Consider the following 26769-nt stretch of genomic DNA (forward strand, 5'->3'; position numbering starts at 1 on the left):
TGACAAGCCTCCGTTTGTCATGAGGTAAGGCTCCTCACGCCTTAGCAGAGCTGAGGGAAGTACTCTCTATTCTGTACATAGAGTAACAAGCTGCTAAGTTTGCTGTTTTGCTTTTGAATTTATTTTTTAACTTGTGATGCTGAGACTCACACCCAGAGTCTGGTATATGACAGGCAAGGTCTCTACCACTGAACTGCATCACAAAACAGGAGTGCGGTGGCTTCTTTTGACAGTGCTGGAGAGTAAAGCTAAGCAAGGGCTGTACCACTGAGCTACACTCTCAACTCCAGTGCTTTATTATTCTTGCCCTATTGCTCCTCAGGGTTCTTCGACCTGCTACCAAGTCATGCTCTGTAGCCGAGGATGCCCTTGAAGTCTTCATCCCCCTTCCTCTATCTCCTAAGTGCAGGATTACAAGCGTGTGTGGCCAGTCCCAGCTGTCCTAGATGTTTAAATTTAGTTTTCCATGATTAAAATAACAATCAGAAGCACATTATTTTGAACTGTGTTAGGACTTGAGTAACATGTCATTTCATATTCTACTTAAAATTTAAGATATTTGTGGGAAATATACATTCCCTTGTTAATGTCCTTGGTAGTTCATTGTCATATGTGGACCTTACAAAACATTTCAAACTAAGGTTGGCCATTTTCAATTGTATTGATACATGAAAAACAAATTGATACTTTTTATGAAAGGGGAGGTTTTTGTTGTTTCCTTTTTAAAAACATATTTGCTACCTGAATTATTCAGCCAAGAGATTTGAACTATTCTGACATTAAGTTACATATACTCTTGTGTGGTCTTGCAATTGTGTGTGATTGACTGTTGCAAATGATGAGTAGGTGCATAACTAGGCGGATGGATGGATGGATGGATGGATGGATGGATGGATGGATGGGTGGATGGATGGATAGGTGGATAAATGCATGCATGCATGATATTTTGATAGATAGATAGATAGATAGATAGATAGATAGATAGATAGATAGATAGGTAATGGTGAGGCTTGAAGCATAAAATCCATTTATCAGGTAGCGACATTTCTTTGCTGTGGATTTGACTTCTAGTTAACTTAGATTGACTTAGTTATCCATGTGATTGCTTTCTGCTTTCATGTTGTTGGTTGCTGTCCTAGTCGAGTTGGTTGGTTGGTTTGTTTGGGGGGTGGGGGGTGTTGTTGTTGGTTGGTTGGTTTGGTTTGGTTTGGGAGTTTTTGGGGGAGGTTTACTCTTTCTGTTTATTTTTTGTCAGGTAGAGTCATATAGGAAGAGGGAATCCTCAACTGAGAAAATGTCCCCATCACATTGGCCTGTAGGCAAGTCTTTGGGGCGTTTTCTTGATGAATAATTGATGTGGAAGGGTCTAGCCTCTTGTACGTGGTACCAACTCTGAGCCATATAGTCCTAGTCTATGTAACAAGCCAGCTGAGAAAGACAGTAAGCAGCATTTCTCCATGGTCTTTGGTTCACTTCCTGCCTTGAGGTCCTGCCTTGAGTTCCTGCCCTGATTCCTCAGTGGCAGGGTGTGCCTGAGAGCTGTAAGATGAAGTAACCCTTTCCTGCCCCGATTGCTTTAGGTCATGGGATTTTATCATAGCAATAGAAAGCAAACTATGACAGTATATAATGTAGTCTCACTATAAGATTTATAAAAAAATACCGAAAATAAACAAGAGAATAAAATATCACAATTTCCACCACTCAGAGGGCACAGTTCTTCAGGTCAGGATAGTGTCCACACTGATAGGCCCTTCCTTAAATGAGGTCATACCATGTGTGTTCAGTGGTACACTTCTAACAATGAGCTCGGATACATTACTCTTCTCATGGCCCTGTGGCAAGCATCCCAGTGTTTACATCTGAGTTCCCCAAATGCATGTGGCGCATCTTTCCATTGCCTCTAGCTTCATTGTTTCCCCATGGTGAACACGTGTTAATGACGGCTCACAACTACTAGTATAGAGTGTCTCTAATTCTTCTAGTACAGGGGTTCTCAACCTGTGGGTTGAGGCCCCTTTGGGAGTCAAGCAACCCCTTCATGGGGTCACCTAAGACCATCAGAAAACACAGATATTTATATTACAATTCATAACAGTAGCAAAATTACAGTTATGAAGTAGCAACAAAAATAATTTTATGGTTGGGGGGTCACCACAACATGAGGAACTGTATTTATTTATTTATTTATTTATTTATTTATTTATTTATTGTTTTTTTTCAAGACAGGGTTTCTCTGTGTAGTCTTGGCTGTCCTGGCACTCACTCTGTAGACCAGGCTGGCCTCAAACTCAGAAATCCGCCTGCCTCTGCCTCCCAGGTGCTGGGATCAAAGGCGTGCGCCGCCACCACTCAGCTAATGGGGACGTGTATTAAAAGGTCACAGCTTTAAGAAAGTTTCTAACCACTCTTCTGGTTATATTGAGACAGGAAAATGGCTTGACAATGTGACGAGGATGCTCTACAGTTGACACCTCTACTGATACACATCTCCACTGTTTCAAAGTTTGAGGTCACTACAGACTGCTAAGTGGATAACCCTGGATGTGCCTATCTGTGCCTTTGCCCCTAGGAAGATCGTTCTCCAGAGGGGAAATAAGTTGTAGTCAACTTTTACAGTCGGCCAGGGCACTAGTTCCAGGCAGCTAAAGACATGGAACTCTGAAGTTCACGTCCCGCCCATAAAATGCCGTAGTTTGTATATAGTTTACATGTGACCTTTTATAAACATTCAGCCACCCCTAGATTGCTCACAGTGCTTAATACAGTATAAGGGCTATGCACATATTTATTAAACTCTCTTGTTTAGCGAGTAGGACAAAGAAGTTTGTACTTGTTCCATACAGATTTTCTTTTTCTTTTTCCAAATAATTTGGTGTAGCCCCTCATTGTTTGTGGCTGCTTTGGCTGCCAGCATTTGCACTACCTGGGTTCCTTTCTAACCTGAGAGCCCAGCCCTCATATTCATACATCTGGGCACAGAGATGTCGATCCTACCCTCAGGTACCCTGGATACCCTACCACTGAGAGGCGTGGCAGGAAGGACACGGTCGTTCCTTACTCCTGCTTCTGAGTTTGGAGCATCTTCTACTCAAATTTGCTTTTAGGCACGTATGCTTGAGGCAGGCTTGCAATGAGTAAGCACATTATTGGACACTGAGATATTTAAAAGCATCTTAGAGCTAGGAAAGGTGACGTGTACCTGCGATGTATACAATCATCCGTGATCAAATGCTGTGTTGTATAATTGTTATGGGGGGAGGAGCAGAAATGGCAGAAGCATATTGAGGGCCATTGCAGAGTTGATAGAAATTCTGTTCTAATCCCAGAAGTCTAATGACTGTTTTTAAATGAAACTCAAGTTAGCAACTCAAATAGCAATTTTAAAAAGCAAACACAGGGCTGGAGAGATGGCTCAGCGGTAAAGAGCACTGACTGCTCTTCCAAAGGTCCTGAGTTCAATTCCCAGCAACCAGATGGTGGTTTACAACCATCTGTAATGAAATCTGATGCCTTCTTCTGGTGTGTCTGAAGACAGCTACAGTGTGCTTAGATATAATAATAAATACATCTTTAAAAAAATAATAAAAAAAGCAAACACTCTAACACAATACAACCTAAAGATACACCGACTTAATACTTAATGTGCTAAAAATGACCACTGAAGTACATAACTTCCCTAAAGAAACACATACACCCTTTTAAAAATGTGTCTATCTAATACATGGATTTGCCTCCTTCCTCCAGAATTTGTATAGTCCTGGTGGGTTTCACTGAGTTTTCTCACCGTGGTTCAGTTCAGGAGATTGGGGGCAGGAGTTGTCCACAGTTACAGAGCCCTTGCCTAGGCTGTGTGAAGCCTTGGGTTTAATCTCCAGAACCTTCAGGATAAGATCCAAGGATCTCAGGAGGAATGTGTCGTCTGATAATAAAGGAAGATTCATGAAGCATTTTTTCCTCATGAAGTGGCAGTGATACACTTCATCTGGGACTTGTCTAATGTAGAAATAAAGCCCAGCTCTAGACGTGGCCCTGCCTTGAGCTAAGAACGAAGTTGACATGTCTTTAACAAAAGCTATGATGATATCGTTATCAAGTTCCCAACGAGGGAGTTAAACCATTAGGGCCTGGCCTCCGGCCACATGCTAGATCCAGCTTCTTAGCTCTGGAGTCATGTCTCAAAATGTGGTTTAAGAAAAGAGGACAATAGTAAGGGATTTTCGAATGCGTAGCCATCAGAAATTAATTCAGCATAAAGCACGTAATATACCTGGCATGTCTTTGGCAGTGCGCATCCTTGCTCCATCGTGTGTCTTGAATGTACGACATCTGTGCTAGACACACCATCACACCACACAACACCAGTTAAAATTCCTGAAACACATGAGCTCACACTTTTAGCTATGTATACAGAATTTAATCTTATGATAGAAATGTGCTGGTTTAATTACTGGGGAAAGAAGGCTTTTGATATTTAATATTTTCTTCCCATCATTTTAGCGTATAAGTATCAGGTTGGTGTATCTTTAGTTGTGTTGTGTTAGAGTGTTTGATTTTTAAAATTGCTATTTGAGTTGCTAACTTGAGTTTCATTTAAAAAACAATCATTAGAGTTTTGGGATTAGAACAGAATTTCCACTAGTTTCTACAATGGCCCTACATACCCTGCTGCCAGGTGTTTTGTATGACATATTTATACAAAGTACCATTTGATCACTGATGATTATTAAATCAAAGTGTCTTTCAACTCTGAAACATATTGAAGATGCTTTGTGTTCTGTAGTATTAAATATTCATCGACTATTCTTATATAAAAATTGGCACATCACTTTCCTTTTTAATAAATTGTAAATGATATATTCTAAAGAATTGAGTTTTAAGTGTATAATTTATTATTAATGTTTGAATGGCATACCCATTTTGTATACACAGATTTTACAAAAAAGTCTTGGTTGATAGAATTCACAACAAAAGTAGCATTAAGCAGCCTTGTGTTAAGCCGTGCTTGCTACAGGGCACCTTTAGTTCACTGCTTGGAGGTAGGCAGATCTCTACAGAGTGAGTTCCAGGACAGCCAGGGCTATACAGAGAAACCCTGTCTCAGACAGAAAAAGAGACAGAGAGAGAGACACAGAGAGAGACAGAGAGAGAGAGAGAGACAGTGACTGAGAGAGAGAGAGAGACAGAGACAGAAACAGAGACAGAGAGAGACAGGCCCTGTGCCAGAGACTGCTGACCAGCATGGCTGCTCACACATTCACTTCAGTCCATCCTCAGTAAACATTGCTCTACTCCCCACTAGCCCCTTGCTGGCATGACTCTGTGTAGCCTAACGGGAGCTAGCATACATGCCGTGTTGTAAATACAACTGCAGGCTGAACTCTGCGTCCTCAAGAGCAGATTAAGCAGCAGAAGAGCAGCTGTTCTTTTTCGGAAACTATGTCTTAAGCCCTCTCACTTCACAGAACTGTTAGAAGCCACAGTGAAGGGGGTCTTCCTTTCCCTCCATTCAAAGCCACACCAAAGCACAAAACAGCCCATGAACTGATAGTGATGAGTATAGAGCAGCCCTGGCAGAAATCTACTGGCTCTAGAGAGCCTACACCACACTGTATTCTATATGAATAAACAAATTCAGGAGCCAGGTGTGCTGCATGCCTTTTATCCTAGCCCTTGGGAGAGAGATACATAGAGAGTGGAAGTTTAAGGCCAGCCTGCTCCACACAGCCAGTCCCAGGCCAGCCATGGCTGCATAGTGTGATCCTGTCTCAATGAATTAATTCTCCTTCAAATACAACACACAATGTATTTGTCAATGTGTTAAATAGCTTTGGCAGCTGACTGACATTAGACCTAGTTATAATCTAAAATAGAAACTAAATTTGACATAAAAGTCACCGCCCTAATTTTACTTTTAGTCAGATGAAAAGCCAGAGGAAAGTGATATTATCAACTATTACATGCACTTTGCAGTTTTAAAATATATATATATAAATGACCCCTCAATTTACAAGAGAATTATTTCCCCCTTTTTGAAAATCTCTTTTTATTCTGAAAATAATGTTGACGTATTTCATAAATGTAGCGTAAGGAAAAATCAGAAGGCAATAACTTGTCTCATTACTCAGGAGTGGGTTTTTTCTCTTCTATTTTCTCTCAGTATTTTACCTTTATACCCATCCTGTTTACACTTAAAGATCAAGCTATAAATAATGTTTGTGTCCTGTCTTTTCCTCTGAACTCTATAATGTGAATATTCTCCCACATTTTAGAAAATTCAGATATCCAGGGAATTTTTCAAGAAACCTAAATTGCCATACATCCCATACTCTACATCTCAATCTAGTGTAAATGTGGGTTAAAAATAGCAACACTGAGATGCAAATATGAAAGAGTCGAGGTTTTATCTTTTAAATTGTTAATAACTCAAATGCAAAACAGATTCACACACACACACATCTATTTCTAAACCATCCTTCAGACTGTAGGTTTCGTCTTCTCTGGAAATCATCTGTCTCTCATCAGATACACATCTCGTACTGTTTACACCTACATGTGGCTGGCTCTATTTGCTTCGCCTGACAAAATTAAAAGTCCCGGGCGCCCACAGAAATACACCAGAAGATTCTGAGACTCTGAGGCACTCTTGAGTTTTTAGTATTTTCCCACTTACCTTAGTGAAAAGGAATTTTGTGTAAGGACTTGACATGGGTTGCAGCTGGTGGCCTTTTGAGTGTATCTTGGGCCCTGTAGAAGATTCTAGAATTTCCATGAATTCATCAGACAGAGTCGTTTTTAAAAGTCCAAACTGCTCTGTGAGTTTCTCACTGGAGGAGAATAAAGATCCATTGCCAAAGTTTTGTTTTCTTTTTAGAGTGCCAAATACCTGATTTAAATTTCTTTAGTGCTTCAACCTGTGTGTTGCAATTTAGATAACTGTACTGACTTTGTAAGAGGGTCCCTTTCTCCCTAAGTAGCCATCTAAGCATCTGTGAGGGTTTTTGTTGTTGTTTGTTTTTCAAGTTGTACTAATGGCAGAAGAGGACACGGGTCACTAGGGACAACCAGTACCAACAGAGCCTTTGAACTCTTCCCCTCGGTCAGCTGTAGTGGGAAGCACAAGCAAATGGGCTGTCACATTTATTGTCAGATAGTAAAGGCTTTTAAAAACCTTACAAATCATAAAGATGCCTGGGTGAGTGATATATTAGATTTATAGCTGTTTGCACATGTAACTTTGGAGTTCATGGTCAGGCTATGCCTGGCTGGTGGTGCCCTGTTTGATACTGTTTGACGAAATTCAAGATTTTAATTGTGCTTCAAATCTTCACCTCCTGTCTCTGCGTAAGAAATCCCTTTGACTTTTAAATAAATGTCCTTCCAGTTGCCACAAGAGCATCTTGATAAGTCTCTCCTGTCATTCACAGTGAACAGTACTTAACCAACGAAAAGGCTTCATGGTAATGTCAGATGCTTTCTGTTGTTCACGGGTGCCCTAGGCAGGGGACTGTGATGAAGGAAGTGTGGCCATTTTCCTCCCCTTAGCAACGGGACATGTCAGAATTCTTATTACAATGTCATCTGGAAGTTCATAAAAATCACCTGATAAATGTTGTAGATTTGGTCAAGCAACAGGAACTTGGAGCCATTGAGAAGAACTCACATTATATTTATATTCCCATATAAAAAAGAATCTTCAGAGAGGCTTGAAATTACTCGTTTTAAGACAAACTTGATGCTTTGAGCTCAGAGCTATGGATATGGGGAAAGAATTAAACCAAATTTTGATATCAAATACAGAGATGGGGCAAAATAAATTTGTGTTATAGCTCTCCTTTTATTGCTTCCAATAAATACTTCCTACTTTGTGATTTTCCTGCATTGTGTTCATTGGCAGCAAACTGAGCAATCCTGTGTTTCCAATTAAGAATTGGATGGATGGCTGAAGTTTGAGGTCATCCCTGGGCGTGTCTCCTTCTGCTCTGCCAGCGTACCCTTGGGAGAGAAAATGGATTCCCCCATGTGACATAAGGCACAGCCCTGATCCTTCCCTTGCAGAATCTTTAGGTGCATGCAGCATCTTTGCAGGGTCTTTGATTCTGTGGGCTCCTCGCCACTTTCATTCGGGTTGTATCTACAAAAATATGAAGTGGACTCGGAGTCTTGTGTAACAGTTTTCACTTTGACATCACTCAGTGCTGTGCTATGTAGACAGTAGGAAAGGGGAGCCCATAAACTCTCATCTGTGACCTGGGCATTTCCAGCTCAGTTCATCAAGTAGCATGTAATTGGGTCATCAAAAATCTCTGCCATGGAGTGGTTCACAGTGGCCACCTCGTCATCCTCCTCCTGCTTTAGTCCTAGATGGCTCTTTACCTCTAAATGTATTCTGTCTTTCTTAGCCTCCTTCTGAGCTATCATGCCCTGCCTCCTCCAGGTTTCTGTCTTTGACTTCTTTTGGTCTCTTCTGTCTATTTCCCTAAAGGAAAACTCACCCAATGGTTCTATCCTTACTTTTGTCATTGCTGAGTGATCTCTCCCCTGGGGGAATCTTGCCCTTTGAACTGTTGACTATAGTCACAATTTCACAGACAGGGCATAGAGAGCAGAACCTTGTCTTCAGCTCGCTCTGCATTTCATCTAGGCACTATTTATCTCGTGGTTATGTCCCAGCTTAGATGTCAGGTCTGGAGGACGCTTCCCTTGATGTTCCAAAGCATGTGAAACCTTATCCCAAATGCTCTTAATACGGTGTCTGTCCCGTTTCCCCAACTTGGTGTTTATCACAGTTGCTATAATCACTGGGTTATCTCTATCTCCCATCAGTTAGAAGTCCTGGGAGGGAGACATAGAGTCTGACATGATCGTCTTTGTGTTCCAAGGTCTGGCCCAGTCCCTGACTCAAGAGAGTACTGAATAAATATTTACTATAGGAGTGACTGCCTATCGAGTCAGCAGGGTGTTCTGAGGGATCTGAAGGCCTGCCTTCCTCCTTTGATAACAGCACCAGATTTTGGAGATGGAAAAGTCTGTCGTTAGATTTGCTATGGCTGAGTTTCCTAGACACCCTGGCTCATACCATTTAACTCTAAATGTATTCTGTCTTTCTTAGCCTCCTTCTGAGGTATCATGCCCTGCTTCCTTCTCCAGGTTTCCGTCACTGACTTCACCCAATGGCTCTATCCTTACCTTTGTTATAAGAGCTGAACCGACTCTCCCCGGGGGAGCTTGCCCTTAGAACTGTGATCCTTAACCACTGAGCCATCTCTCCAGCCCTGGTTCCTACTTTGTTAATGGCTAGCTTTGTGTCACTCCCTGAAACGAACCTCATCAACACTGTCACCTAGTAACTTTCCTTTTGGTCATGTTGCCTTTCATTTTTGTGCCTGTGACATTAGCTTGAATGTGGTCTGTGTGCTATACCTGGGAACACTCCAAGAAACCATGGTATCAAGTACATTGGGAAAACGCTGCTCACTGCCTATAAACTCAAATTTGAATTTGAAATCTCAGCTTGGTTTTACTAAGGTTGTCTTGGGAAGACAATTCAATTCATCCCTCTCCCTCCTCCCCACCAAATTAGGATCACACCCACCCCGCTCGGAGAAGGGAAGAGTACAGTCACCATCGGACTAGTGCAGGCGCTGACCGCTCACCTGAATGTCAACTCCTTCGCCTGTCTGAGGCAGCCTTCTCAGGGACCCACTTTTGGAGTGAAAGGTACTTTCTTTCATGACTAAGCTAGTTGTCGGAGAAAAATTAAGGGAAGTAAAAATTCAAAATCAATATAATGTATAGGGATGGAGTTAAATGCTTTGCAAAAGAGCTGGGTGTTCATTCCTCTACGCCCCCTGAACACTCAAGACATAGCAGATACCCCAAGTTGAACCTCCTGGTGTGTAAAGCCATGCAGAGATTGCTGCAAGGTGGGGGCATCTTCCATGGAGCCCCCACCTACCCACCCCGGAAGCTGGTCCCTTGACTTCATTACTCTGGCCTGCTGCCTCCAGCAGCGTCTCCTCTATCATCCCCACCTCCCTCACCAAGCGATTTTGAAACACTGCCCATCTTATCAGGATCTTATCATCTCAGCCTCTTCCTGTACACATATGAGCTCTTCAGGTCTGGCCCCAAGTTGCAGCTCGTGGGAGTTGTTCTGTGGGGCCAAGGAGCTCTGGAGACGAAGCAACTGGCTGCGTCCAGGGCTGTGAGGAAATTCCTCCGTGGCTTAGTTGAACTGCTGTCTGGCACTTCCCTCCATTACTCGCACTCTGCGGATTTATCATTAAGTCACTCCCGGCCCTCACCACGGCAATTACTGCGTGTTCTTGGCAGCTTGTGGTCTTTAACTGTATTTTATTTATATTGCTATTACAAATATTAATAATTCCTAACCCATTAAAAGTACTGATTCCTCCTGGTGGGCCATGCCTTATGCAGCTGACTGACCGTGAGACTTAGTGCTGAGTGGCCGTGGTTTTATTCGTGGCTGTGTATCTCACTTCTGCGAAGTCGACAGCCAGTCTTAAAGTCTATGAGCCACATCTGTAAGTGCACAAGGGCTTCTAGTACCAGGCACATCTGGCTGTTGTGAGACTCAGTTAGGATAACGTGGAAAGGACAGGGTATAGTATAAAATGGTGTCTGCTTGTGAAAAACAAGTGTCTTCGATATAGAGTAACTAATATAATCTTTGTCTGAGGTATTCATGGCCGAGTATTTTTGGTTTTGTTGTGGTTCGGTTTTTTCTGTTCCTGAGGATTGAACCCAGCACCTTGGGCATGGTCTCACTGTGCAGAGCAGCCCGGCCTCAGGTTTGTAGATCCTCCTGATCTTGTCTCCTGAGTGCTCCCATCTCCTGAGTGTTCCACCAAGCCTGGCAGGCAGTTTTGTTTTTATTTCATGTATGATTTATATGAAACATAAATATCCTGATGTATAAAAGGGGTTTTTTTTTGTTTGTTTGTTTGATTTGGTTCTTTTTTTTTTTTTTTTTTTCGAGACAGGATTTCTCTGTATAACACAGCCCTGGCTGTCCTGGACTCGCTTTGTAGACCAGCCTGACCTCAATCTCACAGAGATCAGCCTGCCTTTGTCTCCCAACTTTTGGGATTAAAGGTGCACACCCCACACCCAGCCTTTTCCTTTTGCTTTTTGTTGTTGTTGCTGTTGTTGTTGTTGTTAAGAGGTATTCTAGACTCCTAAAGCTGGAGTTACAGGTGGTTGTGACCCAGCTGGTGGAGGTGCTGGGTATCGAACTAAGGTCCTCTGGAAGAGAGCAGTACATGTCTTAACCACTGAGCTATGTCTCCAACCCCTTCACATGTGTGTTTTATAGCACCGGCATTTGCTATATTGTATTTAGCCTTTGGGAATGTTTTTTTTGTTTCTTTTCAGAAGTTTGTTTGTGTGGTGCTAGGAACTGAATATAGGACTTCATGAATACTAGGCCAATGCCCTTCCACTCAGCTATATCCCAGCCCTTTACTCACAGTTTTGAAAGCAGCCTTCTTGCTACCCACAGTAGCCTTGAACTCACTCTGTTGCCCAATAGGTCTTGAATCAATGATGCTCTTCAAAGCTTCCCTGTAGCTGGGATTGGAGGCCTGCTTACTTCAGAAGGCACAGGTCTTAACCTTTCTTTTTAAACAAAGAAACAGAAGGCCTAAAATGGCATCTCTGGAAACAGTGCCCTGGTTTTGTTTTATTTCCGTTCCGGGCCTGAGCAGGCCTCCTTGTTGAGTGTGAGTAGCATCCTTAGGTCTGCATCTGTCCTGTAACTGAACTTGGGGACTCACTAAACTGTACTTGCTGTGTTTTCTAGGAGGAGCTGCAGGTGGTGGATATGCTCAGGTCATCCCCATGGAGGAGGTAAGGTCATGAGATGCCCACCAGAACCCCTGACACTGCTGGCTACATACGGATATGTGTGTGCCACTTGGTGTGAAGATTCATGTCCTATTCATATGCATCTATTTTCCTGTAGCAAATGGGTGCTAACCTAGTCCCTGGTTACAATGTTTTATAATTGTGTGTGTGTGTGTGTATACACAAGCATGCTCACACACATATCAATCATTCTGCCTTTCTAAATTCCACAACAATTTCATGTTCCCAGGCTTCTGTGGACTCAAGCCCATTTTAGATAAGACGGTGAATGTTGTCCTGGGTCCCATCAGTCATCTCTTAGACTACCAAGTTCAGAAAGTGATGGATGGTTTATTCTACCCAGTGAGGCCACAATAAAATCATCTCAGAGAAACTGGGCAGTAAGAATGGATGGCACTGATTCTTCTTTCTCCACAAACTCTCTTGTGGAGAAAATCTCCCCTGCCTCCCATGCCTGCCCAGGCCTCGTTTCCCTCAGCCTTGCTCTTTGCATCAGCCTCATGGGTCAGTTCTGAGTTCCTCCTAGGCTCTGGTCTGAGCAAGACCCTGTCCTTCCTGCTACCTGTCTCTCAGGCATGGCCTGAGAGGTCATAGCAGGTCTTGGCTCCTGCTCCGTATTCTCTCTGTCCTGTTTTCTCTTCTGTGTGGCTGCCGGGCTGCAGAGTCTTAACAGCACTAAGCAAGCCCATTACGTCGAGCTGTACTGGCTCCCTGATTCCTCTTGACTAGACTTTTCCCATGCAGGGAATTCTCTGCCCTTCCTCGTCCTCACTACCCTGCCCAAGATTCTGCTTTACTCCAAAATTCCACTCACTCCCGTTCACAGGTAGGAGAATCCAATGCCTGAAGGCTGAATTAGGATAAAGAACAAAGAACAGGCCAGGGGAACAGTTTGAGGTTTAGCTAGCAGACATGGACACAGCAATGGTGTTCCTCTGCATGGGTCTTCAACTCATGACTCAGTGTAGGGGTAACTGTCTTAGCGCACATAGAAGCAGGCAGTTTGTCCCTTGGAGCTGGGATAAACTGTGTCTGCTCCATCTCTGTATCCGCAGCTCAAAGCAAAGTGCCTCCCACATAGTGGGTGTTAGCTGGCAAACTAAGCGCCATCCACAGGCAGCAGAGACTCATAAAAAGTTGGATGGAGAAATGTCACAAAGAGTTCTAGTTGGATTGAAGGTGAGTGACGGAAGGTGTTCCCAGCAGAGGAAACTATAAGGAAAGTCCTGAGATTAAAAAAGAGCTTTGCCTCTTCAGAGGTGACATGATGTCCCTGAACATGATCAGAAACCAGGGCAGGGCAGGCAGACTAGGTAAGTCGAGACAGAAGAACAGGCAGGAGTCAACCTTCGCTTGATAGCCACGAGATTAAGTGTGACTTGAAGTGTCATACTTGGTCAGCCATTGAAGGGTCTTGAGAGGGGAGTAACAGGGTCACACTGGGTTTTGCGCACCATTATTAATGCCTTCGATCATGAAAACAAAGCGTAGGATGGAATTTTCTACTTTGGACCTGCATGGGTGTTTAAGAATAGTACAGGCTTTGGAGCTCCTCAGACTTCAGATTTAGAGGTTAAAGATGCGAAACCCATCAGACTTTTCCTTGGAGGTTTGCAGGGCCAGTAAGATGGCTTGGCCGCTAAAGGCACAGGCCAGCCAAGCCCAGAACCCTAGTAAAGGTGAAAGGAGAAAATCAATTCCGTGAGGTTGTTCTCTGACTGTCACACGCATGCTGTGACATGCTCACTCCCTCTCTCTGCCATATACGCATTATACACACACGTTAATAAGTAAAACCTGAATGACTTCATTTTAAAACTTAAAGCTTCCAAATGATAGGATATGTCAATTCTATAAATAAAATGTGTGTTAATACAAAGCTAGATTTCAGTAGTGTTTGTTCTTATTACATTTTTACTATTTAAGCCTTGTTTCCTTCCCAAGTGTATTTGCTATAGTACAGTTTCCCAAATTCAAATAAATAATTGAAAATGAAGGAATCATGAGAAAGAAACTTAGGCCCATCAGAGTGCGTCGTCTTTAACCAGAGGTTGGAAGAATTCAACTCTAGAGTTCTTTATTGGCAAGTTGGAGGCCCTGACCTTGATTTTCTGATGTAGGCCATCTTGTCTCAGCTCATGATAAAGACAGATAATTAGCATACTGTTTTATTAACTTGGGCAGTTCCTGAAAATGTCTCTGGCTATATGATGCAAATAGAAAGGTGTGACATTTGATTTCTAGTTCAACCTTCACCTGACTGGGGACATCCATGCCATCACTGCCGCTAATAACTTGCTGGCCGCAGCCATCGACACGAGAATTTTACATGAGAGCACTCAAACAGACAAGGTGAGTGGGGCCCTTGTTAGCCATCTCTGGGTTTTATCCTGGAGTCCCTGCATCCTTAAGGACTCTGTGAGAGACTCTTAGATCCCATCTGCTCTCTAAAATCGCATTCAGAATTTGCTGAGTTTTACCCATATCCTCCCTTCCAGGGGAGGAGAATTAGACTTTAGTCGGATTCTCTGTTGGGTCTATGACCGTTGCAGAACAGTGGGAGAGCTGTGGTGTGCTGGTTAGGACGTTGTTCGAGATGACTCTCCTCAGCCTCAAAGATCATCGGCACAAGCATTTGTTTTCCCTGTGGCCAGAGAAACACTGGTCCATTCTAACAGAAATGGAACTTGGGTTGGTTTGTTTGTTTGTTTGTTTGTTTGGGGAGAGGTTGGGACTTCCAGTAGCGAGACTTGAACCTAGAGATTTGTGTGTGCTATGCAAGAGCTATGGCGGTAGACAGCCAGCCATCTGTAAGAGTGAACTCACATGCAACAAGCCTGAACCAGATTCTAGCTTCACACGCATGATATCCACCTGAAAGTGACAGAACTCTGGGTGCTAACTCTTCATGGGCAGCTGTCCTAGATGAGGGTACTTCCTCATGGTTGTCCTAGATGAGGGGTATTTCCTCATGGTTGCCCTAGATGAGGGGTACTTCCTCATGGTTTGTAAGAAAGGCTCGACTTTCTCGATTATAACCTCCTAGTTCATCTTCCAAACAGAACTCGGGGAAGTAGTTGATAGGTTGTTAGGGTACAGATCAAGTAGACTTACACAAAGTGGTAACGTATATCATTACCACATACATAATGATAATGTATATCATTTCCACTAGGATTTATTAAAATGACAGAATTTAAATCTAGGCTGTTTATATTAGCCTTAAATATTAATAGAACCTATTTGGTAATAAATGTAATGAACATTGCCCATCTATATGTAATGAACATGTCCAGTTACCAAGTTCATGGCTGGCCCTAAAGCTCTAGTGGGTGGGGTTTTTATTTTCTTAGGCTCTCTACAATCGACTGGTTCCCTTAGTGAATGGTGTCAGAGAATTTTCAGAAATTCAACTTTCTCGGCTAAAGGTAAGATTTGACTTTATAGTGGTGTTTTGGTTTTTTTTTTTGTTTTTGTTTTTGTTTTTAAGAAGAGAATATTCTAGAACCTTGACTTAATCTGGGCTTTCATATGCACCTTTGGTTATTAACCTGTAGGTCAGGGGTTTTCAACCATCCTAATGCCGGAACTCTTTAATACAGTTCCTCCAGCTATAAAATTATTTCACTTGCTAGTTTATAACTGTAACTTCGCCACTGTCATGAATAGCAATGTAAATATCTGCTATGCAGGATATCTGATATGTAACACCCCCGCCCCCATGGGTCGTGACCCACATGTTGAAAACGGCTGCTTTAGAGCATAATAACTCAGAATATCACAGTGAAGTCTGTAGATAAATCCCTACACCAAAGAGCCAAGAAAACAATAACATATTTTTTTAAATATCATGTGGTTGAAAAAACATCATTTATATTTTGTTTTACTCATTCTGTGTGTATGTGTGGAGGTCAGAGGGCAGCTTCCAGAACTCAGGTATCTCCTTCCTCCAGGCGGTGAACTTGAGTTGTTGGATTTGGCAGCAAGTACCTTTTCCTCCTGAGCCGGATTCCCACCCCAGAGGACTCCCTTTTTTAGGACTCTGTTTCCTCACGTGTGCAGTAGGAGGGCTCCCTTGCTAACAACCTAGAGCACCCTCGGTAACAGACACATCTGCTTTTATGTAGCCTTTTCCTTCTGGAGAGAAATGGTTTCCTGTTTGTAAAAGTTCTGAAGCAGAGGTTCTGGATCTTTGGGTCTCGACCTCTGGGGGGGGTTGGGGGGGGTCATGTATCAGGTATCCTGTATCTCCGATATTTACATTACAATTCATAACAGTCGCAAAATTTCAGTCATGAAGCAGCAACAAAAATAATTTTATGGTGAGGGGCGGATTACCACAACATGAGGAAGAGTGTTAAAGGGTTGCAGCATTAGGGAAGTTGAGAACCACTGCTCTAAAGACTGATAAGGCAGCTTTGGGTCACCCTCTCGCTTGTTTGTTTGGTTTTTATTTGTTTGCTTGCTTTTTTTTTTTTTCCCTTCCAAGGCAATTGCTACTACCCTAAGTTGAAAAAGCTATTTTATCTTAATTCTTCCCATTTTGCTTCCTGATGCTGTTCACTAATTCTGTCCTATTCATCATTGCTTTCAAAAGACAACTGGGGTTACAAAACAAAACAAAACAAAACACCTTTATGGCATAATTTTTACCCATTAATTGGCATTAAATATATTTTAAGTACTTTTTAGGATATTTTCTTTATAGAATTAAATTGATTAAAAGCTTTGTGTTGTTTTGGTGTTAATTGATTGATTGATTGATTGATTTGAAGGGTTTCCTGTAGCCTGACCCACCTGCTCCTGCCTCCCACATGCTGAGATTGCATGAAAGCACCTCCACCCCCAACTTAAAAGGCTTAATTACTTTTTGCAAGTAGAATGTATTCTTTTGAAACTAAACATATACTTCATTTGGTATATATGTATGAAACAACTGGGGGAGTAACATATTCATGATGACTGGGGCGGGTCTGAGCTCAGCGTGCAGGGCCATCAATAGGCACCACAAGCACACACCACCAGGCCCATGTGTTCACTGCATGCTCCCCACTGGACCCCATTTTCAGATAAGGTTTTAGGGCCTTCACAGACCCCCAGTACCTTCTGCTTGCAGAAGACATTTGCTAATAGAATTTCACCTAAGTCCCAGTTCACTCCAGGCCTTGTGTTCGTTCTCAGGGACTTGCCTAGTTAAGGCGATAGTTTTGTTTGGGCCTGTCTTCTTGCTCTTATGACATCTCTCCCCGATCACTAGAAACTGGGGATACATAAGACTGATCCAAGCACACTGACCGAGGAGGAAGTGAGGAAGTTCGCCCGCCTCAACATTGACCCCTCAACCATCACGTGGCAGAGAGGTAGGTACTGGGGCAACCAGAAGGCATTCAGAGAATGGGTTGGAGCCCTGTCTCTTACATGTCTCTTTGACACTCAACCTTCCATTCACAAATTCAATGAATAAAAACTACAGTCTTACAGCCGCCTCTCCTGGCTTCAGAACCTCACCATCTGGCTCCATTGCTCTTCTTTTTCACCACCTCTCTGGGCACAATCCCATTCCCTCTGTCCTCTTTCAAATGGCTGAGGATGGGCTGTGGTGGGACCTCAGTGAGAAGGTTCTTGTTGGGCAGGTGCAAGGCCACAAAGCAACCCAGCCTTTGTGCAACTGTGTAGGGAAAATTCTCTCTCCCCTCCTCTTGCTGCTTTTAAGGCAAGATTGCTCCTTGTCTCTGTGAGTTCTCTTCCCCCAAGCTTGGCTCCTCTACTTTTTAAAAAAGAATATTTTAAAATAATATTTTATATTATTCCTTATTTACTTGTTACATTCAGGATCTCAATGGGGTTGGGGGTAATGGGGAGGAAAGAGTTGGATAAAGCATACTTTTTTTTTCTTTATTTTTTTATTGTATGTTTTGCCTGCATGTATGTGTATGCACCATATATGTACAGTGCCCACAAACAGCGGAAGAGGACGTCAGATCTCCTGGGACTGGAGTTAAAGGTGGTTGTGAGCTACCATATGGGTGCTGAAAACTGAGCCTGGGTCCTCTGCAAGAGCAGTAAGTGCTCTTAACTGCTGTGCAACTTCTCAGCCCCTCTTCCTAATTTTTGGTTTTTTTGGGGTTTGGTTTTCGTTTTTTTGGGAGGGTGGACATATGTGTGTCTGAGTGTGTGTGTGCACACGGAGGCTAACAGTTGGCATCCAGTGTCTTTCTGAACCCATAGTCAGACCGGATGGCCAGAAAGCCCAAAGGTTCCTTCTCCTCTGCTTCCCTGGTGCAGGGGACATTGCTGGGTTTGATGCAGCGCTAGGGATCAAACCCTGCTTCTCATGGTATGTGGGAAACTTCATCAACTGAGCCATCTCCCCAGTCCCTTTTGTTTTGAGACAAGCTCTCCAGGTAGAGCTCTGGCTGGTTTGGAACTTTTTATGTAGTGGAAACCATCCTTGGGTTTGCCTCAATCCTCTAAGATGTCTTGCCACTGTGCCTGGCTGTCTTCTCTACCCATTCCCCAGTAGCTCTGAGCTCTCTGGTTCGCATTTACAGCATAAACTTTTTCTCCACGGCTGGCAAGTGTCTCTAGTGGGGTCCTGGGTGCGGATCACTCTGGCAGTCACACTGCAGGGTGGCTCAGTGCTCTCTCCAGACTTCCCTGCCTCCCTCTCAGCAGGGACATCCCTTCCTTTCCTGCACTCTTATTAGGTCACTTCAGTGGAACAGTCGGCAATGGACTGACTGTGGAATTTGGCCTAGAGAATGGCCACCACCCTGCTTATCTATGTGGCCTCAAACAGGTGTTGGTGCACCGTGTTCTGGAGTCGGTGGAGTTGATGGTGTCCGTACTTTACAGAAGTGTGGCAGTCACACCTATGGGATGCAGAAAGGATGAGATGACATAGATTTAGACCTGGCCCCCATTCTCCTGTCTTCTGTTAGAATATATTTAACCAAGGCCTGAATCAGCACGTTCTCCTGCTTCTGCTTCCATCCCTTAATTCAGTAGGTTCCTAATGCAGAGATAGTTAGTGGTTTACTGCTTCCTCAGTCAGCAGCCTTGGTGCTCCCATCCGGGGCAGTAAAATCACCATTACGCAATTTGTCTGTCAGGTGCCCAGTTTCTGTCTTCTGTTCACCAGAGGGCCTGTTTCATCCTCTTACCAGCGTTTTGGCCTGGCCAGTCTTCCTCCCAGGTTTAGCCACCATCCCACACTTCCTGAGTTTTTTCCCCAATACCCCATTCAGTCAAGCCAGTAAGAACCGAGTGTCTCCCTGCAGCAGATCTTACAGCCAAGAGACAAAGACCAAGCTTCTTCTTGTTTTTTTTTTAATATTTTTTTTATTACGTATTTTCCTCAATTACATTTCCAATGCTATCCCAAAAGTCCCCCATACCCTTCCCCCCACTTCCCTACCCATCCGTTCCCATTTTTTTGGCCCTGGCGTTCCCCTGTACTTCTTTACACAAACCACTTCCTAGGTTTTCCCGGCGTAGCCCTGGCGGTGTAGCCCTGGAGGTGTAGCCCTGGCGGCGTAGCCCTGATCCGGAGCACCCAACACCAGCAGTGTTTCAAACTCCAGACATTTGGTGGTTTGGGCAGATAGCACAGTAAGGACAGCCAAATCTAAACACAAAGTTCATTTATTATATTTACGTCTTCCACACATAGCCTGAAGGATATGCTATAGATTCTAAAAAATAAATAAATAACTTTGTACATGGAGCTGTTTCAGGATATAGGATTTTTTCACTAGCAGTATTAACACCCAAAAGGGGTTAGATTTTTGGATGCTGGGCCTGTAGTAATACCAGTCTCCCTCCAGGGAGGCTCCACTGAAAGAAATGTGAACGCAGGCAAACTCAGAAGTGCCTCCCTGTGCCTCTTAGAAGGTAACAGCTGTGTTATGTTGTTTCTCTGTGGTATTTGTCTCCTTCAAAGATTGAGCTAACATTTCCTTGAGCACTCTTGCAAGGATCCATTTTATTTTTTTAAAACAAATAATGTAAAATTTTTTGTCAAAGTGAAACATTTCACAACATAATAACTGCTATCATAGTTTTTGGTACATCTGATTTTTCTGTTTAGCTCTATTACCATCTTTGTGTGTGAATTTTATTTCCTGCCCAATTCAATTATATCCTAAGGACATTCTCCTTTGTTAGCTCTTTCTTAGGTTGGTTTTTTTTCTTTTTCATTTATTTTTTATTTCTCGTGGAGCTAAAGATTAAACCACAGCCTTTGGCATGCAAAACATGTACCTCACCCTCAAGCTATATCCCCAACATTTAGAGTGGTCATTTTAAGTGACTCTAGAATATTCCTTTGCTGGGGAGCCATGATTTGTATATACCACAAGTCTAAAATAGACCAACAAACAGTATTTTAAACAGCTGACATGTGTGTTTTCAGCATTTTGCTGGGCATTATTTTTTTTTCTAGATTTTTTTTTTCTTTTAACCAGAAAGATCTGTTGTTAAAACACCATTGTTTGCAAAATGTGTAGTCAGCCTTCCCAGGCCTCTCTGAGCTCCTGTTACTCTGTAAAGTGGCTTAAGGGGCCTTTTTGGTAAAATGAAAAATTAGGCAATGGAAATTAGTGTATGTTCAACCGTACTGAAAGAGAAACTTTCAGACCAGCTGGCATCCTCGCACCTCGGCCCCAGCCTCAGAAATCACGGCATAGCGCCTCTTCAGGGAGGGCCGGTGTGCGATCGGATTCTCCGTGCAAAGACAGGAAAGGCCTGGAATGTTCTGCGGTTACAAATCAATTTTAATGAAAGTGACAGCTTTAAGAGTTATCCCAGAAAAATACAGACTTACATTACTGTTTACAGTGTTAAAGGGAAGCAAACTTTATTGCTTAGGACAAGCCACCTGGGCCAGAGGAATTCGGGCTGAAATTGGATAAGTAGTTTTGTTCCGATTAACGGGTTAGTATAATAATGAAAACTCCCCATGGATGAAGGTACAGGGAGCGTTTTCTGACTTTGACTAAGAACTAGTATAGCCTGGGCAATGATCGTGAAGGGTAAGATACTGGATTATTCCAGAAACATGTCGCAGGCCTGGGGCAGGGGGTGAGGTGGGGAGGGGGTTATCTCCAGACATGTATTATCCCCTAAAGGACAAGAAATAGGCTTTAAAATATTGAACACCCCAAAGCCCCAGTCTTTTAGGGAGCCCAACACCCCAGAAACTTCTTCCCCACATGTCCATCTCTCCATCACAGGCCAAGGCCACCAGTCCTGTTCACTGTCAGCCCCTAGTGTCTGCTTCCCAACACTAGCCCAGTGCCACTCTGAGGTCAGGATGCCATAGCTTCTGTGGAAGCCAAATACTGGGCCTGCCGTGGTCCTGCACCTGTGCCTGGGCTCTAGCTCCTGGATGGTATTGGTTACTTAAAGGCTCAGGCGTACTCTGGGTGTTCCTCTGAACTCCATCAACACCATGGGCTAAAGAAACTACTTAGGACAAGTTACAGGTAAAGCAGTCCACCCCAAGCCCCACTGCCTTCCTTCCTCCCATGCAGGCCCTCTGGTGTCCTCTCCATCTCCTCCCAGGAAATGTCAGGAGTCAAAGATCGGTGCGTCATGCACCTTCATGACCCTGCCCAACCAGCACAGGACTAAGCATAGAAAGAGTCCTCAGAACCTGGTCCAGATAGAATCGAATCAGGATATAGCCACCGTTAGCTCTGCCGCTTAGATGCCAGCTGTGTGTTTCTGTTGCTTTCTGTGGCGTTGGCTACATCTCTCTTGTAGGGTGGGTAGAATCTGCACATCTCTTGGCAGCGGCACTGGCGCTGAATTCACACAGCTCTTTTTCCCTGTGTGTATATACCCTGATAGGTCACAATGCTCTACTGTGGCATTGTGAAAGACACCAAATCCAAGTGGGATCCAAAGTGCCATTTGGATGATGCTGTAGTTTGATCTTACCTCGTTTGCTTATCTTCCCTTTGTCAAACTAAAATTTGAATAGTTTGCTATAGACTTAAAATACATCTGACGGGGAAGTGACCTCAAAGTCTATAGCCAACCATGTTTCTATACTACACGGAAAAAAAAAAAAAAGAGAGAGAGATGGTTTATTTCGTGTGACCGAGTGTCTAGCATCTCAGGAGTGAAGGTAGTAGCTGTTAGCGCTACTGAGGTACAGCCCGTTAACTTTGCAGGTGTTATTCTGTCTTTAAAAATAAAAGTTGGGGGCTAGAGTGATGGCTCAGCAGTTAAGAGCACTGGCAGCTCCTTCAGAGGACCAGAGTTCAAGTCCTAGTAGTCAGGTGGCAGATCACAGCTGTCTGTAACTCTAATTCATGGAGATTTGACACCTTCATACAGATATACATACAGGCAAAACACTAGTACATGTGAAATTAAATAAATTTTTTAAAAGTGGAAGTTTATATGTATTTGCCTGTGTGTGTGTGTGTGTGTGTATGTGTGTGTGTGTGTGTGTGTGTGTGTGTGTGTGTGTGTGTGTGTGTGAGTTTGGGGGCGGGAGCAGAGACAGAGAGGCAGGGCCACGGACATGGCAGTGGCAGCTAGGATGAGAGACCCAAGGGTAATTTGTGTATTATTAGGGTATTATGCATTTAGTAAGTTGGATCTCAATTGTCACTGTAAACAGCCCTGATGTTTTTAAATCACAAAGATAAAGGAAGTGTCTAACCTGCCTTTGTTTCTTGGCATTATAAATGTGGTTTTTCAAAGGCAAACAGTTTCACAGACAAAAGTCTAATCCAGGGCAGTTCACACAAGAAAGCGCTCTACCTGACCTTCAGTCAGTCTCCTTCCATATTGCTGTTTTTCCTTTGTATTGTAGTCGACTGCACGCAAGCCAACAGTCACCATGTTAACCATCCATAGCCGTACAACTGATAGCACTAACTCCATCCACCATGATTGCTCTATCATCATTGCCTGTACCCAAAGCTTGTCATCCCCTACACAAGTCCTAGACCAGCAAGTCTCCATCTTCCTGATGCTGTGGCTCTTTAATACAGTTCCTCATGTTGTGGTGACCCCCAACCAATAAAGCTTTTCTTGTTACTTCATAACTGTAACTTTGCCACTGTTATGAATCATAATGTTAACATCTGATATTCAGGGTATTTGATATATGACCCCAGAGGGGTTGCAAACCACAGGTTGAGAACCACTGCCCTATGCCCCTGATAAAATAATGTCCCTCTGCTGTTGGCCGTGGCTGCTCTGTGGATTTGCCTATTTTAGATCCCCCATTTGACCTCCTAGATCTGCATAGCATTTCGGATGTGAAGCATATACCAAAACACTCATTTGTGGCTGTGTAATGTCACATTGTGAGTTAGTCCATTCATCAATGGAATTTCCAGTCATCTCTAAGTCCTAGCCATTGTGAAAGGAGCTGCTATGAGCAGTGCGCTTAGGGGTTTTGAACAACAGGATTATGGGGCCATTTGGCTGTCATATGTATGAGAAACTGAACTGACGTCTCCTTGTGACTTAGGTGTCATTGTAAAATACTTTCAGAACTACTTGTACTCGATACCCTAGTCAGATGCCACTCAGCCCAGCCCACCCTCACCTGACACACCATCATTAAGACACTCACCACTAGCATGCGCTGTGGCTCCTCAAGTGAAGCCAAACCTTCACTTTGGTTTTCTGCTCCTTCCTTCCTCAGCATTTCCCAGCACGGCCCGTCTATATTTGTTGATTAAATAACCTGCCTGTTCTCTTTCAGTATTGGACACGAATGACCGATTTCTGAGAAAAATAACCATTGGACAGGGAAGTACAGAGAAAGGATATTCCCGGCAGGTAGGTGGCGCCATCTTCCCGGAAGTACCTGCCCTTTCCTCACCTTGGTGTGCACAGTCTTTGCTTTTTGTTTCTGGTCCCCAGCTGCAGTGCTGGTGGCTCTCCCACTCTCTCAGGGTGGGTTTCCAGCCACTCTGATGAGCTAGGACTTGGGAGAGTATCAGGATTGGTCTGGAAGTGACAGCTTCCGTGTGTTTTTGGCTGTGTTTCTGGGTAGACTCATTCGGGAAAGTCCCATATGAAAGAACTGTATAATGATGGAAAAGTGAAAGTCTCTGATATATCACTCCACTTTCATAAGCCCGAGGACAAACACCTACTTATTAGGTTTAATAGTACTGCTAAAGACAACATATGTGTGGGGAGGTGTGGGGGGACTTATGAGCTCTTCCATTTAATAGGTCTATGATGTGGAATAGTGGCACTTAGGAAATATAAATTCATTCCATAATTTTTTAGCCAGGCACAATATCCCTCTGATTTTTTTTAATAGTAAACTCTTTCTTTGGAATTTTTTTTTTTTTAATTTATTGCCTTTACATTAAATTTTTATTAGTGGAAAAAGTTACTGTTATGATAACAGCCATTTCTCATACCAAATAGTTTTTGGGAACTTCTGATATTCTCTGATTTAAACGGTAAATAGGGGGAGATAGCTCAATGGGTGAAACACTTGCTGTCCAAGTGTGAAGACCAGAGTTTGGGTCCCCACACCCACATTTATGTTGGATGGGCATGGTGACCCACCTGAAACCCAAGCACTTAGGAGACAGAGATGAGATTCTCTGGGCCAGATAGCTCTAGTTGATAAGCTCTGGGTTCAAGTGAGAGGCTCTGCTTCACTGTATAAGATGGAGCATGATCTAGGGAGACACTCCTTTAACCTCACACGTATGTACACATGCATCACACACACACACACTTGTGAAAGGAAGCTGAATATGGGCTTGGATCAAGAAGCTCGTACCTCCCTCCTTGCCCCAGACTCTAAAACTTTCACACACAACCAAATTTCATACAATCAGCATTCTCTATACCAGAAAACAACAGTCATTCTTGAAAAGTTTAGGGAGGAATTGGATAAATGGAGAGAACAACCTAGAATATAGAGGAAGGACCTCTGAATTCAAAGGTGAGAGCATCCTAGCTCTCAGACCAGGAGAAACCAGCCACCCTTTGGGGTTAGTGATTTGGGACAACACCTGGATGCTGCTGGGTGGTGCCCTAACTGTGGCACTTACACACCTGGTCACAGCCTGTACATGGTGTAACTTGGCCTTGCGGTTCCTGGGTTGGAGTCCAAGGTTAGGGACAGGGGCACTACCGAACCCATAGGGAACCATTCATGACCACCTGTGAGTCCCGACAGGTGTCAGTCAAGTGTCACTTTTAGAGAAAACGAACACATTGTGACCCCTTATTTGATGAGAACACCGCCTTTGAAATGAGCGTGTTAAGCACCTAAAGGATAGCAATGGCCCTGGGAATGGCTCCATTGAAGGAGCCAACGGCAGGTCACCCTCCTTGGAGATGTAGGTACAGAAGCTAGACTTGTCTGACATTGTGTCCTCACATATATGAGAGAGAGCCTCAAGCTAGCCAGCACCTCACATCTAAAGAAATACACAACATGAAAACTGACCAGGCCTGGGAAGAGGAGCCCACATATCTACGGAAACAAAATAGGAGACCAGTTGACAGAGACTGAGCAGAGGGTGAATTCTCAAAGGGGTTAAAGAGCTGTAGATCCCAGTGAGAGCTCACTGGTGCTTCAAGACCTGTGTTACAATATTAAAACTTATAACATGGGTATCAAAAACTGATATTGATTGCCAGGCGTGGTGGCGCACGCCTTTAATCCCAGCACTCGGGAGGCAGAGGCAGATGGATTTCTGAGTTCGAGGCCAGCCTGGTCTACAAAGTGAGTGCCAGGACAGCCAGGGTTACACAGAGAAACCCTGTCTCGAAAAAAAAAAAAAAAAAAAAAAACTGAGACTGTAGGATTAAGTACACTACAGGGGCTTCTAGCTGAGGAAATCTTTAGAAATGAGTCTCAGAGGAAACCAATACAAAAGCTTGAGAAACAGAAAGCACATATCTGGAACTCCTGAAGGCCATAGGTTTGATCCCCAAACCCACCCACCTTTGATTACAAAGATTCTAGCAGGGCGTGACAATGCAGAACTATAATCAGCACTCGGGAGGCTAAGACAGGAGGAGTGCAAGTTTGAAGCCAGCCTTGGCTACATAGAGAGACCCTAGCTCAAAAAAAGTCCAAGTGGACTAGGGAGGTGGCTCAGTCAGTAAAGTGCTTGTTATCTATTTAAGCATGAGGGCCTGAGTTCAGGTACCCAGCACCCAGGTAAGGAAAATCAGGGGTGGCAGCATGGACCTGTAATCCCAGCACCGGGAGGCAGAGACAGCGGAATGCTTGAGAACTGCTGTACAGCCAGTATAGACTAGTCATGGGTAAAAAAACAATTGAGGAAAACATTGATGCCAGCCTCTGGTGTGTGCACATGTATGTGCACACACAACCACACACACACACACACACAGGCAAAAAGAGCCACCTTTTAGTGGAGTCTACAGAGCACTGGCCCTCAGAACAGTGGGCAATCTATTCAAAGAAGGAAACTTCTTGGCCTGAGGAAAGCAACATTTTTGTTTTAAAAACAAATACAGAGCAGAAAGTGGGAAGGAAAAAGAAGAAGAAAAAAAACCATTTCTGCCTGGAAACATGAGGCTGAAATTTCAGAACATGGGGAATAAAGAACAAACTCCTAAGTGCTGCCAACAAGAAAAGGTCCCAATTACTCACAAAGGAATAAAAAAATCTCCATCAACAACACCAAACGCCAGGTGGCCTTGAGGAAATTCATTTCGTGTCCTGCAGGAGGAGGATAATAGAAGCTTCCACAGGAAGAGGAAACCAGCAGTGCTAACATGAAGCACATCAAAAAGAGAGAGAGCAGGAACAATCCTCCTGAGAGGACTGACAGCCATTGATGGCCGCCATAGAGCGAGGCCATCGCTGACAAAAGGCAGAGACTATGCAGGAAACAATACATC

The 26769-nt window shown here is 43.6% G+C and overlaps 1 protein-coding gene across 4 annotated transcripts in view; it reads left to right on the top strand.

The window, feature by feature from the left end:
- Mthfd1l (methylenetetrahydrofolate dehydrogenase (NADP+ dependent) 1 like) overlaps positions 1-26769 on the top strand; it is a 202896-nt gene that overhangs the window by 48165 nt on the left and 127962 nt on the right. For all 4 annotated transcript variants that reach the window (XM_085842593.1, XM_021173653.2, XM_021173654.2 and 1 more), the window contains exons 12-17: positions 9584-9720; positions 11825-11871; positions 14134-14241; positions 15243-15317; positions 17147-17249; positions 23621-23697. In XM_085842593.1, the coding sequence (XP_085698719.1) occupies positions 9584-9720; positions 11825-11871; positions 14134-14241; positions 15243-15317; positions 17147-17249; positions 23621-23697 (547 nt within the window). The remainder of the gene's footprint in view (positions 1-9583; positions 9721-11824; positions 11872-14133; positions 14242-15242; positions 15318-17146; positions 17250-23620; positions 23698-26769) is intronic.

The sequence above is a fragment of the Mus caroli genome, unplaced genomic scaffold (assembly GCF_978045245.1).
Source record: "Mus caroli unplaced genomic scaffold, Mus_caroli_1 scaffold_9, whole genome shotgun sequence".
NCBI lineage: Eukaryota > Metazoa > Chordata > Mammalia > Rodentia > Muridae > Mus > Mus caroli.